At 43.5% G+C, this 17,999-nt stretch overlaps 1 protein-coding gene across 1 annotated transcript in view; it reads right to left on the bottom strand.

Annotated features, from left to right (window-relative positions):
• IQGAP1 (IQ motif containing GTPase activating protein 1) overlaps positions 1–17,999 on the bottom strand; it is a 92,386-nt gene that overhangs the window by 8,177 nt on the left and 66,210 nt on the right. The window contains exons 23-36 of the mRNA XM_075575528.1: positions 17,699–17,907; positions 16,704–16,859; positions 15,861–16,024; positions 13,868–14,092; positions 13,155–13,295; positions 12,956–13,040; positions 9,611–9,843; positions 8,558–8,690; positions 7,989–8,091; positions 7,604–7,739; positions 7,062–7,149; positions 6,196–6,408; positions 4,598–4,764; positions 3,233–3,355 (exon numbers count right to left, since the gene is read on the bottom strand). Coding sequence (XP_075431643.1) covers positions 3,233–3,355; positions 4,598–4,764; positions 6,196–6,408; positions 7,062–7,149; positions 7,604–7,739; positions 7,989–8,091; positions 8,558–8,690; positions 9,611–9,843; positions 12,956–13,040; positions 13,155–13,295; positions 13,868–14,092; positions 15,861–16,024; positions 16,704–16,859; positions 17,699–17,907 — 2,176 coding nt within the window. The remainder of the gene's footprint in view (positions 1–3,232; positions 3,356–4,597; positions 4,765–6,195; positions 6,409–7,061; positions 7,150–7,603; positions 7,740–7,988; positions 8,092–8,557; positions 8,691–9,610; positions 9,844–12,955; positions 13,041–13,154; positions 13,296–13,867; positions 14,093–15,860; positions 16,025–16,703; positions 16,860–17,698; positions 17,908–17,999) is intronic.

The following is a 17,999-nucleotide window of genomic DNA, read 5'->3' as shown; positions in this document are numbered from 1 at the left end:
CGCCATGACGTGGGTATTCCGAGGTATGCACCGCGGGAAATGTTCGAATAACGGCCGCTGCATCTGAAACCTCACCGGTATCTCAGTAACCAGGGCTGAGGGGGTCCACAGAGCTAAAAATAGTGCGGCTCAGCTCTGGATGACCCAGTGTTCTCCAATCCTGTTAAAAAGGAGGTTAGATGGGGTGGTGGATTGCTCCTTCACACATTGTAACGGCAAATGGGAAAGGAAAGCGAATTCTGTGCATTTTTTAAGAACATTCTGATTTTTGGTTTTCCCTTAAAAAAAAAGCTATTTGTAGGGACTTACTTTTTCAGTAAGTTTGGGGTGCAGCTAATAATTATAAAAAAAGTTCTGTGCGACTGAAGTGGCAGAAATGATGCAATCCACAAAAAGGTAACCCAGAGCGAAGGCGTCTGCGGCGGTGCAACACCCAGAAACAAGCAGCTGGGGACATATGGGGAAGGGTGTTGCTTAAGGGAAAGAGTGTAGATATTGGGCAATACGCTCAAGCTTGTGTTTGCAAGCAGGGCTGATGGGGGGCAGGGGGGGGGGAAAGGGCATCACCCCAGAGAGATCATGAATACTACGAGCAGAAGCTGCTTGCCACATAAATAAGGGAAGGGACAGGAAATGGTGATGCAATCCAACGAGACTCTGTACTAAGCTACTATTGGAACCAGAAAAGACAGAACTGGATTCAGAAAATTGGTCCCCCTTGGATGTCCCAAAACATTTTTTTTTTCCCCTCAGAAATTACACTTCGTTTTCCCTTTTGAATCCTAATCACGTCCTTCACTGTTAATTCCTCCAGCAGTTTTCAATTTCTGAGACCGTGATGTAAAATAACTTCTGCTAGCAGCCATTGTAAATTTTCTGTGATTTAACCCCAAATCAGTCAGAATTAGTTCAGCATTCTTACCTCATTTAGAATGGGATTCCTTCGTTTAACCCTAATGAAAGCATTACGTTTTGTAGCGCCCATTAAATCTGTATTTTTTGCTTTCTGGTTACGGTCCAAAAATACGAAAGCATGTTATTTCTATCTCACATTATGAAACAACTGTTAATAATGCCAAAGAAGATGTCGAATTCCCAACCGCAGTGACTTCATTACAAATCAAATCTATGGGGCAGATTCATTAAGCCCCGATGCGGGGTACAGCACCCAAATCCGGGATTAACTGCCAGAGACTTGAATGACCGTCACCGCTGAATCGGGTGTGGTAGGCTGCATCGGAGCTTGATGAATACTAGTGTATGTGGCTGTGGTTTTAAAGAAACAAAAAAAGGATCATTAGGTGGAAGACAAGACTTCAATTTTGCTCAAGAGCAATTTTTCTCGGCAGCTGATCCGGTTGCAGTGGTTTCCATCCCGGGTGGATGAGTCGAAAAGCAGCAAATAACCAGCTTTTAGGGCTGTTATATACTGTGTGTGGCCGTGCGAAGGCGCGTGTATGTGCTGCACACGTTTTGTGTGTATACTGTGCACGAGTGAGGTACTGTGTGTGTGTGTGTGTGTGTGTGTGTGTGTGTGTGTGTGTGTGTGTGTGTGTGTGTGTGTGTGTGTGTGTGTGTGTGTGTGTGTGTGTGTGTGTGTACAGTATGTGTGTATGTGTGTGTGTTTAAATAAGGTTTCAAAAAAATAAATCCTTTAATAATTTTTAAAATAATATTATACACACACACGCACACACGCACACACGCGCACACGCACACGCACGCACGCACGCACGCACGCACACACGCACGCACGCACACACACACACACACACACGCACGCACACACACGCACACACACGCACACACACGCACACACACGCACACACACGCACACACTTCAGCGGCAGTAGCGGTGCAAATTCTTTTTCTCATCTTCCCCCCTGTCGGCCGGTTCCACGCTCCCTGCCGTGCGCGCGCAGCACCATTATAGAATGGCTGACTAACCTCAGCCAACTAAAACCGCCGCATGCGCGCTATGAAACCGGCCTTACTTTCCAATGCAAATTTTCAATAGTGAGAAGAGACGAGAACCTGCACTGCGACCGTTATATATAATCCGTCCGTTAAATTCTTATTAACTTATGCCAAAAGGTACGACCTTCCATGAATGAACGTGTCATAATAAAAGAAGAGAAAAGCTGTCGGTTTTCGGTTTTGTACCAATGTTGGTGTCATACAGGCACAATTCGGCAACAGAAATGGCTTCCATTTTACCCACCATAACTTATTTAAGGTGTGGTTGAAACTTATCCCAGCTTCACATTGTCAAGCCAGTATAACCAGCCTCACACAATAGCTGTCTGTGAGTAGGTTTACTGACTCTGCACTTCTTTAACCCGGGCTGTGCTGAAAAGCGGTGTAATACGGCAGGCATAAGTTTATAGGGGTCTATGTCAAAATGGATTGGAAGCAAAAGGTGACAGTTTGCTCATTTGCATGTCATTTCCCAGAATCCCATGCTGCAGTGGAAGCATTGTAATCTAGGACAGGGGGGGAGCGCAATCTTTTTCCCCTGCGCCCCCCTGCAGGCTCTCCGTGCGCCGCCTCCCTCCTTACCCTTGTCGGCGTCTGGGCATCATGATGTCACGTTGCCATAGCAACATGACAACACGACCCCGCGGGGTCTATTTGACACTACGTTGCCATGGCGATGCGTCTCCAGATGCCGGCTGAACCACGGTAAATAAGGTTTACAGAGGCCTTCGCCGCTTCCCCGGCACTTAATTTAAGTGCCTTCGGGAAGCGCGCGGGACCTCTGTAAACCACACGCTCCCCCCGCAGTTAATCTCATGCTCCCCCCTGGGGGGGGCGCGCTCCCCCAGTTTGCGCACCACTGTGCTAGGAGATAATGGGGAAGGGCAGTGTTGCAGACCTGTCTTAGACGTGTGAATGTGCTCACAAGTGGTATTTTCATTTGCTATAGGTAACAGGCCATATTTACCAAGCAGGACTATTACATAAGACACGTACCGGCTAATGGGCAAGAAGATGTCTCCCTAGATGTGTCATATGGAATAGGACTGCTTAGAAAATACGGTCCAACCTGACGCGGCACTCTAATTAGCGCTTAGCATTGTCACTACAAAGACTATTCCCCTGAACTTGGGTGTGACGATCCCTGCCGAAAATTAGGAGAAAAAAAAAAACACGGACCAGATGACGGTGTTTAAAACCCCGCTGGTAAAAAGTCCGTGCGAGGCTACCGAAAACGCACGCCAGCAGCTCTTACTGGTTAGCTTGCAGATCCTCAATCTCCAGCAACACGCCCTTCTCGTGAAGCCGCGCCGCTGAGTATTTCAGGGAGATCTTTTTACTCTTCTTCCCTTTCACTTGTCCTGGTTTCTTAGACACCCTGAGGAGTAACAATAAATAAGCATTATCCTTACAATAGAAATGCTCCTAAAAATGAGACAAACTAACTGGGTTCAAATAGGAATAATAAAAAAAAAGGTCCATAGTCTATATGCAGTGAAGCGGTTTCCCCGAGCTGGAGAAGGTTGTAGTCCCATTCACCAGGCGCCGGGAAGCAGCGTCACAGCATATTCAAACAAGGGCCCAAACGTAATTCCCATCCAGGACGTGTATTACTCGTCTCTGTGCATCTAGGTGCCTAAAACTGACCCCCCCCCCCCTGTTTTTCTGCATATACTTGTCCCACTATATTGTTTGGAAGATATCACATCATTTTCACACAAGAAGTCAGAAAATGAAAAGCCCAGAAATGCAGTCTCTGTTATACCCAGATCCATGGCTCACTCTGACAAAAGGCAATAAATAACCCCTCCCATCCCCTTCCTAACTGGTACACAACAGAGTTGACCACTTCCAAACATTAAGAGAGAGAACCAGGCGCTTACCTTGAGTTGCAGATCGGAAGTGGTTTAAATACAGAATAATAAAGCCAACAAATGTGATCTCTTTCAGGTACTTAGAGACAATAATCCCTCGCTCCCCCTATTCTGTCTGTCTTCCACTTCCAAACATTAGGCTGCGCTTATAGTGCAGGTGACGCGACCACGTGACGTCAGCCGCCGCCGTTATGATAGCGATTCCTGCACTGTGGTGCAGGAGATAAGAGAGGGCGACCTCATTGGCTGAACCGCTCACGTGCCGCCGATGTCACGCGACGATCGCCGAAAAAGTTAAAAAAAATCCTTTTGACTATCGGCGATCGCGACGTCACTCTGCAGCGCCGTCAGGGTCACTATGGGCACCCGCGACGGACTGCATGTACTTGCTATGGCGCTGTAAACCATTACTATAAGCGCAGCCTTAGCCATGGAGAATCTAGTGCTGCACAGTGGCAGGGAACACACGGTCCCATTGGAAGATTGAGATCAGTCTTTGGCCAGAGCAAATAATCTTCCAGACAGCATGGATTATAGGGAAGTAGAATTATCTGTGCAGGATCTCACACATTACGGAGTATCAACCACCTTGTGTTTTCAGAGCAATACATTTTGTAAACATTGAAGCCCAGTTTCTTGTACACAACAGTCCCATTAATTAAATATTTCTCAACCATGATCAGATTCAAGCCCCTTTCGTAGATGTCTCGTCTTTATGAACACCCAGACGTCTCGGAGATACTCACTTGCCCTTGCTTGCCAGGTTGTCCATGCAGGTTTTGGTGTAACTTTTGTAATAGTCCACCTGTTCCTCGTAGAACATCGCCTTTGAGTTCAGCGCCGCGTGAGTCTGCTGCAGTTTCACCAGCTCGGCCTTTCGTCTTTGCCGGTATCGTCTTTGATTCCGGATGTCCTGAAACAAGGAAGCACAAATTACCCACTGCTATCCTTTGCAAAAAAAGATCTACCTGGGAGGTTGAAGATGAGAGCTCAAGTACCATGAGATTGATTTTACAAGTTGCATGACGTCGCCACTCCACTATATTATCTGTATTCTAATGCTCTCACCCTTTCAATGTTTTTATTCTGAAACATGCAGTACTCATAGTCCATAATCAAAGTGAATTCACAGCTTCCCAAGAGGCCAAATTAACATTTGCTTTTCTGTAGTTCAAGGAGAAGAGAACACTATGGGTGCAGTTATCTTTAATATAACCCACGGTACATTCATATTGTGTGTGCAAAGGTCCAGCTAACGCACGGAGGTCAGTGTCAGATTTCCCATTAAGCCCAGGCCTAAGGCGGCAACATTTTGGGGTGGCAAAAATGTCCGCCCCCCATTTGCATTTGCCGCGCTCTCTGGCCCATCGGACCTAATGAGAAGGGACTTATTTTATTTACCTGTGCCGGCCACCTCCATTCTGCCGCCCCCCACTTCTCCTTCAAAATCGAGCGCAAATGACGCCGCGGACGTCACCAACAACGTCAGACGGTGTCTCGCGTCATGACGTTGCATTACCATAGTAACGTGACGCGGTGCGACATCACGTTGGTGCCGGCCGCGGTGTAATTTGACGCTGTATGCTGAAGGAGAAGCACGCAGGCGGCAGACACAGGCAAGTGCCTAAGGGCGGCCTATTTGGAAATACGCCACTGACGGAGGAAGCGATTGTCTGCACATTCATTCTTAAATCTCAGGCAAAAGTGAGTATATCACTAAATAAGCCGCTCTACTTTTCAGTCACTAAAAGAGAACACAAAATAGACGCACGAATGTGGTGTTTGATAGAAAGTGCTCGGTGAGTCCTCTGGGGAATCCTATTTATTGTCCCCGATTACACACCACACAGAAACAAAACTTGGGAGAGGTAAATTCTACTAACGCCTCTCCATAACAAATATATTACCGAGAATATGAATGAAAACTGTATTGCCAGTGAAACTCCCGCTGATGGACCGGAAACTTCCTCGAAACGCGTAGGGTAACACTCTTTTGGCCAGGTTTCGGAGGCACGGGTTGTGGCAGGACCATGAGTAAGGTCTGTAAGTGCGGTGACGTCACAATGCAGACACATGGTGTGGAAGGACAGGGAATTCTCTCCCCCCCCTGCTTACGGAGGACTCTTAGGATGCCGAAAACGCCACCATCATCCCCACATGTCCTGCTGTCTCGCTTCATTGTTTGGGCGTTTACCCTTATGTGCTTCTGTTTTTCAAGTAAATACTACACATCGATTTTCCACTTACAGGACTCGTTGTGCCTGCAGAATTCTGTGTACAGCACTGTGTAAGCGGGCAACGCTAAGTAAGAAAAATATATATCGCTCTACCTATTATAATTTACCTTGGCAATATCATTGATGAGATCCTGGTATCGGCTCTCTGGGTTCACCATTCCCAACTCGGTGAGTTTCTTTAAACCCGCCTTTATCTTCTCTTTCTTCTCTTGAATGGTGAGATTGTTGTCTTCCGTTATAGACTTGGCTTTTTTCATCTTGTCCGGGGTTTTAGCATCCCTAATTGCCCGCCTCTGCATTGCTCGCTGATGGTCTAACTCCTAGGAAATCAAAGACATACAAGAACAAGTTTAACGGCTCGCAGATGTTCCACTCCAAGCCGACCACATTTTACATGATGGTAGTAGAGATGTCACTTGCATTTGAAATGAGGATTTCTGATGCTCAATGGAAATCTATGTGCAGTCAACATAGAAAAAGTAGCCACCGGAAGAACCCCCTCCCCTTTAATATAATTCATCATAAACTGAAAGACGTTAACGTGATGGCGTGGGTCATTAAACGGAGCCTTGGACACATTCTGTAATGTGTGCCACTCATGGGAGGTTTCCCAACTTGTATTACCTGAAGGCATATTTGGTATACACCAGGGAGATCTATCTTCTGTCTGTCTTCTTACTGAAGAGTTCAATACTCAGGCCTGTCTAAGTAAGTTACTATAAAGACTTGTGCAGTTCCGAGAAGATGTGTCTGTGCATATACTGGAATTGAATTGCAAAATGTATATGACGTGTACCTCCTCCTACCCCCGCACCCACCCCCAACCCTTTTTCTTTTCTGTCCTAAAAAAAAAAAGTTTCAGTAAAGTTTTTTGTTTTTTTAAAGTAGACACCCTGATTAATTTTATAGCCACTCCCTTTTCCCGTCCGTGAGCACACTACACACACTCAGTGGGGTGAGACTGCTTTGCTACCTGCTCATTGCTGGCTGGAGTTTCCAGGATCTCCGTCAAGGTTTCTCCTGGCTGGAACCGGATAACGTCCACAATGAGGCGTTTTGTACTTTAAAAAAAAAAAAAAATACAAATTATAATTACTTTTAAATGAACCATTTTATAAATGAAAATGGTAAAGGGCAGCTACAGGTAAACTCTTGGCACTGACTGGACTGGCTATGGACAATGACATGTTTCGTAGATTAAAACGAAGTTACTAACACCTTTCAAAGAATCAGACAAGTATACGTATTGTTCCATCATTTTGTTACAAATCTGGCAGTCATTGTGAATCCAGTTTACTGGAGATATGTAGACAATCAATACACACATGATTAAATGATAACAGGCTGAACAGCCATGTGTATAAAAATCGTCTCTCTCTGTAAGTACAAGTATATGCCAAATATATGTATGACAAACAAATACCGCTCGTCAAACATTTTCGAATAGGAGAAGAAAACAATTTCCAAATGTATTTAAAACCCAAGATTCAGGATTGATTGGGTTTTAGAACTTACTTCAGCAGAATGGTCTTTGCGTCCTTTTCTGAATTCTCATCACCCAGAACATCAAACTTGTTGGTTAGGGTCAAAGAGACCTCGGTTTTTGCCAGCATCTCCTTGTTGGCGTCAGTTGTAGCTCCAGGTCCTTCCCCTAAGGTAGAGAGGCAACATGAAATCTTTGGCTGCAAAGCTCTACAGCACCAAACGGGAACTCGGACAAACTTTTACGTACTGTATGGGTCGTGTGACTAGAAACGTGCATCGGGTAAGATGGGAAGGTAATGGTATAATATGATCAAGGAGATACGTCCAATAGTGGAGGTACCTGCAGCTCATGTCTGTACGATGGAAAGTGAGCAAATGTTCAATGTATGGAAAAACAAGCAAGACTGTTTCTCACCTATGAGAGACTCTATAGTGGGCACGTCTCCAAGGTCATCCAGCAGCTCATGGATTGGGTCGTTGTGCTCTGGAGCAATAGCATCCTGATGGTCTAAAAGCAGCTGTAACAATATGTACATTATTAGCAACTGCTCTACATTCAATCCCAGTCCTCAGATTTCAGACTGAAAACTCAAACACATATTTACGCACGGAGTTGATATGTTGGCTCTTCCGGGCAGGAATTCCCCTCTTACACGGTTTGCATTTATGTTATATGCTACTATACTAGCATAGTTTTATTTTACAATGCAAAGCGCCAACTAGGAGTTAGTAGTATGAATTGTGGTATGCAAGGAAGTAAGTCACAGACTACATGCTGTACTTAATAGGTGTGCTACTGGATCTCTTAGCAAAATGTAGTCTCCCTATTATAGAAGCAGAACTAGTAGGATTTACTGGACACTTGTTATTTGTTCTTTCCCTAACCCCATTAAAGTGGATGAACACAGGTTGGGGTGAACCGCTCTATGTGCTTTTCCTACACCATATGATAGACTTGTGATAGGGAAGCAGATAAGTACTTACAGTGTGTGTGTTAACAATTTCTCCAATGGAAATGTAAATAACTGGTTTGTTGAGAGTCACCAAATCTGAATATTCATCCACGTTAAATTTGTCCTCTGGCTCCGGGACTTCGCAGGCAGACTGGAAAAAGCGCCTGGGGAAAAGGAACAAGTCATTACAATCCGACTGATGATAAAGTACTTTTCAGATATGCTACATTAAGTGGAAAACATAGCAATATCTAGAGACGGGAAAAACCGCCCAAATCCATTTCCCCGATTTTCTCCCCAAAATCTGTTTGGCAAACGGATTTGGCCGGTTTTAATCTGCGAAGATTCATCAAAAACAGCCATTGGATACAACCCGCGGACGGGATTGTAGAATCCAATCCTTTGGCGGATCCTAAGAATGACTGAATCCATGGATTGGATTATACAAATCCATCCACGGGTTGCAAAATCCGAAGTATAGTGGTAACAATAATAAAAAAAATCAGCCAAATGGGAATTGCCCTTCTTGAGATTAATCCGCTGAAGATCGCGAACCAAAAGGAACCGGCCGATCCGCTGAGGATTCAACCCCACCCAAATTGTTTTCCCATATCTAGCAATATCCTTAAGTGTACATTTAAAAATGGAAGGAGGCATTTAAGTTATTGTATCAATGTAATGTTGTTCCACTACACCACTGCTACAAGCGGTTACGGTTCAGTTAACATGTTTATTGATTTCCCATCGGCAATAAAGAGGTGTAATGTCAAACCCACTTTTTAGTTATTATGTAGGTGAACCACATTTTTATCCTTGCACTTATGGCAATAACTATACTTTTAAAAAAAATCTACCTTTCAATTTCAAAGCGCTTGGGAGAGATTTGCCAACAACCTCAAGAAGGTTGGTGGCCGTGGAGGAAATTGACCTCACAGCCATGAATTTTTAAGACAAATACCCAACTAGTAAGTCACACTTCCTCCTCCATGCACCCGTTATATATTGAAACATCGTATGTGCAGCTTACGCGCTGCCTCATTGAAACTTGGAATACGATTAGGAAGGTTTTTAGTTTGTTAGAGACCTGAATTTCTGGTAGGATTGGGAAAGGTATTCGTTGATGATGCTTAGGTGAGAATTGTCTCCCAGGAACATTTTATTGGACGCCGCATGCTGGAGCATCTTGGCGATGGAACCCAGGTTCCTGCGCTGATCTGTGGTCAGCTGACCTCCCGCAGAAATGTCAATGATGTCAAAGGCATCAGGTGCAACAATGGCTGGGTTCATGTAGCGATAATAAAGCAGGTTTCCAACGATCTAAAAGAGAGAGTCAAAACGCAGGACGGGTTGGAGACCGCAGACAAAAAGCACATTGCACACACCTTTTTTAATACCGATGTACGGAAGTTCTGATCTTTGCTTGAATCTTCACAAGACCCCCATCTACATATCAATTTCTGGACTCACTTCGGAATTAGAGTACATATCTTGGTATACTACTGTACTTTGAGAAGCAAAAGCAGTCAGCATGTGAAACATGTGGTTAAACTGGTAGGAGAAGCAGTATAGGCCGAATGTAGAACCAGCAGGAGGAACAGAAACGGAAATGATGTGAAGAAAAGGAAGGCAGCATCTTTCTTGGTTATTCATTCTCTCTCCCACTTCATCTTTCTACAAGCACGGAGGTGACGTTTTCAATACAATGTCAATGTCTTTAAAAGGGTGCGTTTGCCAACACTTTGGTGTAGGCGTAAAATGCATTGCATAGCGACGCATTCCCTACCGCCAATTGAAAGGTTGGAAAGTTAACAAAGAGCAAGCATCCTTTCTTCCCTTCTCCCACTCCCTCCCCCCCCCCCCCCATGCAATGCCGCACACATTGGCATCATACGGAAGTAAAAAGGTAAGAAGTGGAGATCAGTGAAATATTTGGGGCAACATGATACAAGAAATCATATGCAACTGGAAACACTCTTGTATGTGTCATTTTATTTATACAGCTCTATAGTCTTTCTATGATGTCTACCCGAGCCTTTATCTTATATCTATACTTCAAAAGAAGGGTGGGGAGCCATGCTACTTCCATGTAGTAACACAGGAGGGAGAGGGAGTAGGGGGTATGACGTCTTTTATTGGACCAACAAGTAGTTGATATGTTAAAAGCTTTTCAACCTCTCTGGGTCCTTCATTGGGTAACCCTGACCCCCGGGAGGTTGAAAAGCTTGTAACATATAAACTACTTGTTGGTCCAATAAAAGGTGTCATACCCCCTACTCCCTCCTTTGTTACTACATCAATACTTTGAGTGCCCCTCTGTCTGTGACGCTTTCCATCTCCTACAACCTTTTTGCTGCCCGATCATGTTACATACATCAACGGAAAGTTCTCCACAAACAGTTTCCAGGAACAGTGTCCAATTTCTGAATTTCCATACGTTATGCCAAACCAATTTTAATAACCGTTTTAGTCTCCACTCTGCAGTGAGCTCCGAGCTGCGTTTATTCCATTACTCCCCTCTGGAAGTCCAATACAAATCACTTCAAGGCTTATCATTTCAATCCCTACTAAATTCTACAGGCCATTCGTGCTAAATTCATATCACTTGCATTACAACTCGCACATGTGCATGACTAGGGCTACTGTAACTTAATGTTTCCTAAAGGATGCAGGAAAGGAGATTTCACCAGCAACAAAGGAAAGGGATCTTTACAGTAAGGGCAGTTACAGTGTGGGATTCCTTACCCATGGAGACAGTGATGGCAGATACAATAGATTTGTTCAAAAAAAGGTTGGACATCTTTTTAGAAAGGAAAGCTATACAGGGATATACCAAATAAGTAAACATGGGAAGGATGTTAATCCAGGGAGTAATCCGATTGCCAATTCTCGGAGTCAGGAAGGAATTTATTTTTCCCCTTATGAGATATCATTGGATGATATGTCACTGTTGTTTTTTGTTTGCATTCCTCTGGATCAATACGCAAGTATAGATATATAAGATAAAGTATCTGTTGTCTAAATTTAGCATAGGTTGAACTTGATGGCTGCATGTCTTTTTTTCAACCTCATCTACTATGTAACTATGTAACAATGTAACTATGTAACAATGTAAATACATTGCGTGTCTGTGCTCTATGGAAGCCACTGCTATCTCCATTTCAACCCATTCATGAGAAAGATCATGTCTAGTTATAAAGTAGGAAATCCCAGTGTGGCCCTCCTGCTGGCACTAGACTGATTTTGGTATTCTCTGCTTGCAACTGTACAATGTAAGTATTTTTTTAAATTAAGTGTACATTGGAAAACTTAATACCAGCAAACCGCACTCGATAAGAAGCTCTGTACTGATCTTCTACTCAAACTGCATTTAGGAAGAAAGAATATTTATTTTCACCTGCAGAACTAGTGTATTTATTGAAGCCTCAGGGCAGAGAAGCAGAGAGCTAGAAAAACAGAGAAGAGAGCAGCTTTCAGATACAGAACAGCTAGGTAAGCAGATACAGTACGTACAGTAGGAAGATAAGAGACAATGGCAAAGTGAGATACAATGGTTATTCCCCCTGTCACCCGTAGAGAGCGCAACACTACAGAAAATTAAAGGAGAGCTGAAGGATTTCACATCTGTTTTTATTAAATGGAAAAGAAAATGTCAGATGTACTAAATACACGGTTTATACATGGAAACATTTGTGCCTGCCGATCACTTTCTATGACAAATATTGCAAGGTGATACACATACATGTCGGTCAGGCTTGTTTTTTTTCCACCGGGACTCCAAAGCAGCAGTCCCGCCTACTTTACCACTTGGCCAAATGGCACCACAAACCCCGGGACTAGATCTATAGCTGCTGAGAACGTTAACTAATCTCCTCTGCCTTGGGGCACAATTCCAGGAGAAGCTTCCTGACAATGTCCACCGACAGCACATTCTCTACCACTTACCCGACAGGTTACACTGCACTACAAACTGTTCCCTATTCAATGCTGGTGGTTTATGGGTCTCCTCTAAGACAGAGGTACAAAGTAGCGCTCTACTCACCAGTTCATAATGAAGTTCTCCATTTAATGTGACAGCCAAGAACAGAGGAAAAGACAGCGCTTCAGGTCCAATATGGACCTTTCATCAGGTGCTGGTCCACCTGGAACGTTGTCTTTCCGCTGTTCTTGGCCGTCACATTAAATGGACAACTGCATTATGAACTTGTGAGTAGAGCGCTACTTTGTATGCCTGTTTTAGAGGAGAGCTGCACTTTGAAGAATGTCTTTGTCTATGTTGTGTTGGCTGCACAAGCCGGATTCTTCTCGCCCGAAGCCATTTCCCCGCGCTTTGGAATTGGTAGTTTAATGGTCAACATTCTCAGTTAATGAGTCAATGTCACATAGACATGACACAATCAAACCTCCATGGTTTATGGTCCCAGGCTCTTACCTTCAGCAACTCATCTTCCCCTGCATCAGGAAACTTTTCATGGAGTGTATCTTTAAGAACCTTGGCTATGTACCGCATGGCGTAGCTGGAGAGATACAAATGGTATTAAAATATGAGCGACGCATGAAACCGTAGGATACAAAAGAAGAAACCCCGGCTTTTAGAAAGGCTGCCGCTCCCACCAATCTGTGTGACTCACGGGATCTTATCCACAGAGCCGATGATGGCAGAGAGGAACTTATCGGTCACTGTTCGCATGTTTTTGATGGAGGCATCCAGTCTGGTTTTCACCTCGTCATGTGACATCGCTTGGTCTGGTGTGACATCATACGGCAGCTTGCTATAAGGAAAGGAAGAGCATTTGGTTTACGCTCCAAGGTTACATAGGCTACATCAGGGGACTCCAAACTCAGTCCTCAAGAGTCGCCAACAGGCCGGCTTTTATGGATATCCCTGTGTCAGCACAGATGGCTCAATGGCCACCTGTGTTGAAACAGGGATATCCATAAAAGCCAGCCTGTTGGCGCTCTTGAGGACTGAGTTTGGAGACCCCTGCCGCTACATAGTAGAGGAGGTTGAAAAAAAAAACATGTCCATCAAGTTCAACCGATGCTAAATTTAGATGATAGAAACATTTGGATACAATGTGTATGTGGATACACACGTGTATCAGTTATGTGCACGGTGTACAGGTAAAAACTCATAACTAATGCAAATACAGACAGGTCTTTGATGTTGGAGGTAAGAGGCGGCTTCCAAAAAGGAGTCTGAAGCTGTGCAACTTTACTGTGAAATCTTGTGCACCTTTGCAGAGATGTTTAAATAACGCACACATTGCATGAAACAAAAAGAAAGAAAGAAAGCGAGCAGGAGAGAAAGAGGGAAAAAAGGATAAGATTGTATCCTGCTCACCTTGCTTCTCCAGTCTGAGACTCCATCTGATTAACCCAGGACTTGTAGATGTCCACTGGATCCGTTTTGATGTTCAGCGCCTTGTCATCCATTATCTCTTTCACAACGGGGGAAAGGATCTGCCGCAAAGCATTCTGGCCACGGGCACCTCGATTAAAACTCACCACCATCTTAATTACAGTGGGGTTGCCGGTGACAATCTCCTGAATCTGATCCACTTTAGACCTACAATGGCCATTAGCAGATACATTTTACGGTCTACGTTGTAATCTTGGCTTTTCAACCATACTATCTCTGTGCCTCAACATGACTGTGTTTTTTTCTTATTTGGATTAATTCAGCACTAACAAGAAGTGTATTTATTATTACACAATATTGGGGATTATATCCCCATCTTCAGACCAACAATCATTTCAATTCTTTGTACTGAACGCATTAAAGCTGCAGTTCAGTCAATATCCTGCATGTGTGTTTTTTTTAAATAAATCAGTTCTGTAGTAAGAAAAAATACTTTTAGCAATTTCTGTTTTTAAAAAAACAACTTTGAAAGACCAATTTTCTTGTATTCTATTTTAACAGCCATTTGCTAAGGCACTGCCCCTTCATGTCCTGTCACAAGCTCTGGCACACCCCTTTGTCAGCCCTGCCCTCCCTCTAGCACATGTCAGTGCAGGAGTGCTCATGAATATTCATGAGCTTCCACTGAGAGACAGAAGCAGAAGAAAAACATATGCCAGCTCTAATTATGTCACCAAATTTCACCTATCAATACATGGAGAACGAATTGACCTGCAGCTATACAGTTCTTTAGGTAATTAGAGATTGCACACATGAAACTATTGAAGTTAAAAAGAAAAAAGAAAAAAAAAGACTGAACTGCAGCTTTAATTAAACTTCAGATTCTCCAGCACGAATGGAAGGGATTCAAGGAGTTCCAATGCTTGATACTTAATAGACCAAACTTGTAATAATTCTACATATGTCCACTGCATGCAAACTATAGAAACCATAGCACAATAAAGAACCCATGGCAAGGTGTGATCTATAAATAAGTTTAGAATATTTCCAAAAGGAGACAATAAACCTGACATTAAGCAGAAGTTGTGGGTCTGCATTCTTTCTGTTCAAAATGTCAGAAAAAAATAAAATGTGGACCTGCTATGTCTTCTGTATTCAAGTAATTAAAATAGAACATTTTCCTCAATGGGACTGGTGTTTGCACTCTGAAAAATAGAGTTTTTGTTCTGAGACAATTTTACAGCTTAGCTATGGATTTATTTATTATGACAAAAGTAATTATTTTATTTTATTTTTTAAAGTATTCCTATCCTAATAAAAATGTATATTGTGTAGATTAGGTTAGCTCTTAAAATATGCAACATCGAATAGAAGGGAAAGAAATCCCTGCCAAGAAGCCTCTTTTTACTTGCACTCAAAGTACATACTGTATAACAAATATCAGTATATAACATAGCTTGCAAAACACAAATATTTGATAAAGAGCACAAAGGGAGTTTTTAAATTACACTGTAAATATAAGCACAATTTATGCTGATGTCAGATGTTAATAAAATGTAATCATTTTGTTTTGGATTAGGTGTACACTAAGAGCACAAATATATATAAAATTGTGCTCTTTATCAAATATTTGTATTTTGCAAGCTATACTATATACTGTACTAATATTTGTTTTATGTAGTTTGAGTGCAAGTAAAAAGGGGCTTCTTGGCAGGGATTTCTTTCCCTTCTATTCGATGTTGCATATATATTCACTGTGCCCCTATGCACCCTGGTCAATAATATTGTATACATAGGTATTGAGGTTGAGCAGTAAATCAAATATATATAGCTCTTAAAATATAAAGTGCCCTCCATTTAGGAGGTTAATCGGCTATTGAAAACATTCTTTCACTTTTTTTCTTTAAATAGACAGATATTAGTGCACAGGACTAGTATTTCCTGATCTCTGTTAAATGGATAAATCAGGCCATACTTTATCTCCTCCTGAAGGGCCGTCTTGAAGAGGCGCAGTAGCAGGTATTCTTCCCTTTGATTGGAGGCGTAATTATAAAGCGTAAAAATGACAGAATCCATAAATTTGGTGGATTTATTCTGAGGCATCTGGAAGATAAGCTTGGCCAGATAGGTAGGATTCGTCTGCAGAAAAAAAAAACAGCAAGTCTGATATCCATCTGAAAACGAAGCATGCCAGGTACCATATTTCATGCAAGATCTACCGTGACAACCGTTATATTGGTTATGTTTTGATGGAGCCCATCCATGTTCTGGTGGAGCCCAACCATGTTCTGGTGGAGCCCAACCATGTTCTGGTGGAGCCCAACCATGTTCTGGTAGAGCCCAACCATGTTCTGGTAGAGCCCAACCATCTTCTGGTGGACCTCAACCATCTTCTGGTGGACCCCAACCATCTTCTGGTGGACCCCAACCATCTTCTGGTGGACCCCAACCATCTTCTGATGGACCCCAACCATCTTCTGGTGGACCCCAACCATCTTCTGGTAGACCCCAACCATCTTCTGGTGGAGCCCAACCATCTTCTGGTGGAGCCCAACCATCTTCTGGTGGAGCCCAACCATCTTCTGGTGGAGCCCAACCATCTTCTGGTGGAGCCCAACCATCTTCTGGTGGAGCCCAACCATCTTCTGGTGGAGCCCAACCATCTTCTGGTGGAGCCCAACCATCTTCTGGTGGAGCCCAACCATCTTCTAACCATGCTAAACCTCTGCATTGGAAAAAGTCATGTTCCATCTGTGCTTTATACTGTAGAATCAATGCGAAACAAAACCAGTCATTTTGCAAAGTAGCCCTCCGGTACCTGCAGCAGATAGAAGAGATGCTGATACGCCTCCAGCTTTTCCCTCTTCTCCTTGCTCAGGGCCTTTAGACCTCCCCTTTGCTTGTTTATCATCATCATATCAGAAAGCTGCTCTTTGTTCTTCTTTGTTAGCTTCTTACTGTGAGAGACAACATCCTGCAACAAGGAAAAGTCAACGTTTTAAAGACCAGAATCATTGAACAGTATTTGGAAGCACTGATGCAGCCATTACCCAAGTGACTGTCAATAGTAGTTTTTAGCCTATATTTATTTGAATGGGTTAGATAGCCGTTTCTTATTGTGTCCCCAATTAGTGGCCTCCTAATCTACATCTTAAACAGTGTAATATTTACCCACCCTCAAACCCATGGGTACTCTCCCCTATTTTGCAACACCAGGTGAGATAAACGGAGCAATCCAAGACATCAAATTAAAAAATAATTAAATATATAGGATTGAAGCAGAGGATCTCCGGAGCTGAACTCTGTTAATTAACTCTGTTAATTTTAGCTCCGGGGACCCCCCTACGTCCGGAGATATTTACCTGCAAAATATCTGCCCCGGCTCAGCAAGCAGGGCTTTCAAGTTTGACGTTCCCGCGTCACATGGGCCAATAGGAAGTGACATCGATGACGTCACTGCTTCCTATTGGCCCGCAAATATCAGAAGAGCTGACATATTGTGAACCCTGGCAGCCAAGGAGAGCGGCTACCGGCACCTAACTCCAAGGTAAGTATCTCCGGAAGCAGGGGGTCCCCGAGGCTCAAATTAACGGGGTGTAGCTCCGGAAACCCGCTGCTTCAACCCTATATTTAAATAAAATCAATTCGCAAAACAAATGCGCCCCCTCGGATAGCCTCTTTAATGATAGGTAATGGCTTATATCCGTATGTAAATTCCCCATATTTGCGCTGGGTATGCACGGGTTCTAGAGACCTTCCATAGGTCACAATTGACACACGTGGTAAATGTTTCATGAACTCCCCATTCTGTACCTGCAGTGTGATCTTGTTTTTCACCAGCAGCCCGATCTTGATGTCCATGAGGTTCAGGTCATTCTCCAGCTGTTGGTTGGATCGCAGCAGAGTCACGACTTCCTCTCGCAGCTTCATCACTTCCAGTTCCTCCTGGAAATCCTGATCACTTTGATCGAGCAGGTGGACAAATTTGCGAACAACGGCCATGGGAGGGTCATTTGCGTTGACTGGGGAAGAGATAAAACAATCAGAGAGTGAGCAACAACCATGGCTCAAAAAGGTTATGTACATAAAGGCAGGGGGGCTCAACTCCAGCCCT

Source organism: Ascaphus truei, chromosome 18 (genome assembly GCF_040206685.1).
Source record: "Ascaphus truei isolate aAscTru1 chromosome 18, aAscTru1.hap1, whole genome shotgun sequence".
NCBI lineage: Eukaryota > Metazoa > Chordata > Amphibia > Anura > Ascaphidae > Ascaphus > Ascaphus truei.
The sequence above is the reverse complement of the archived record's forward strand: the minus strand, read 5'-3'. Positions and strand labels throughout refer to the sequence as shown.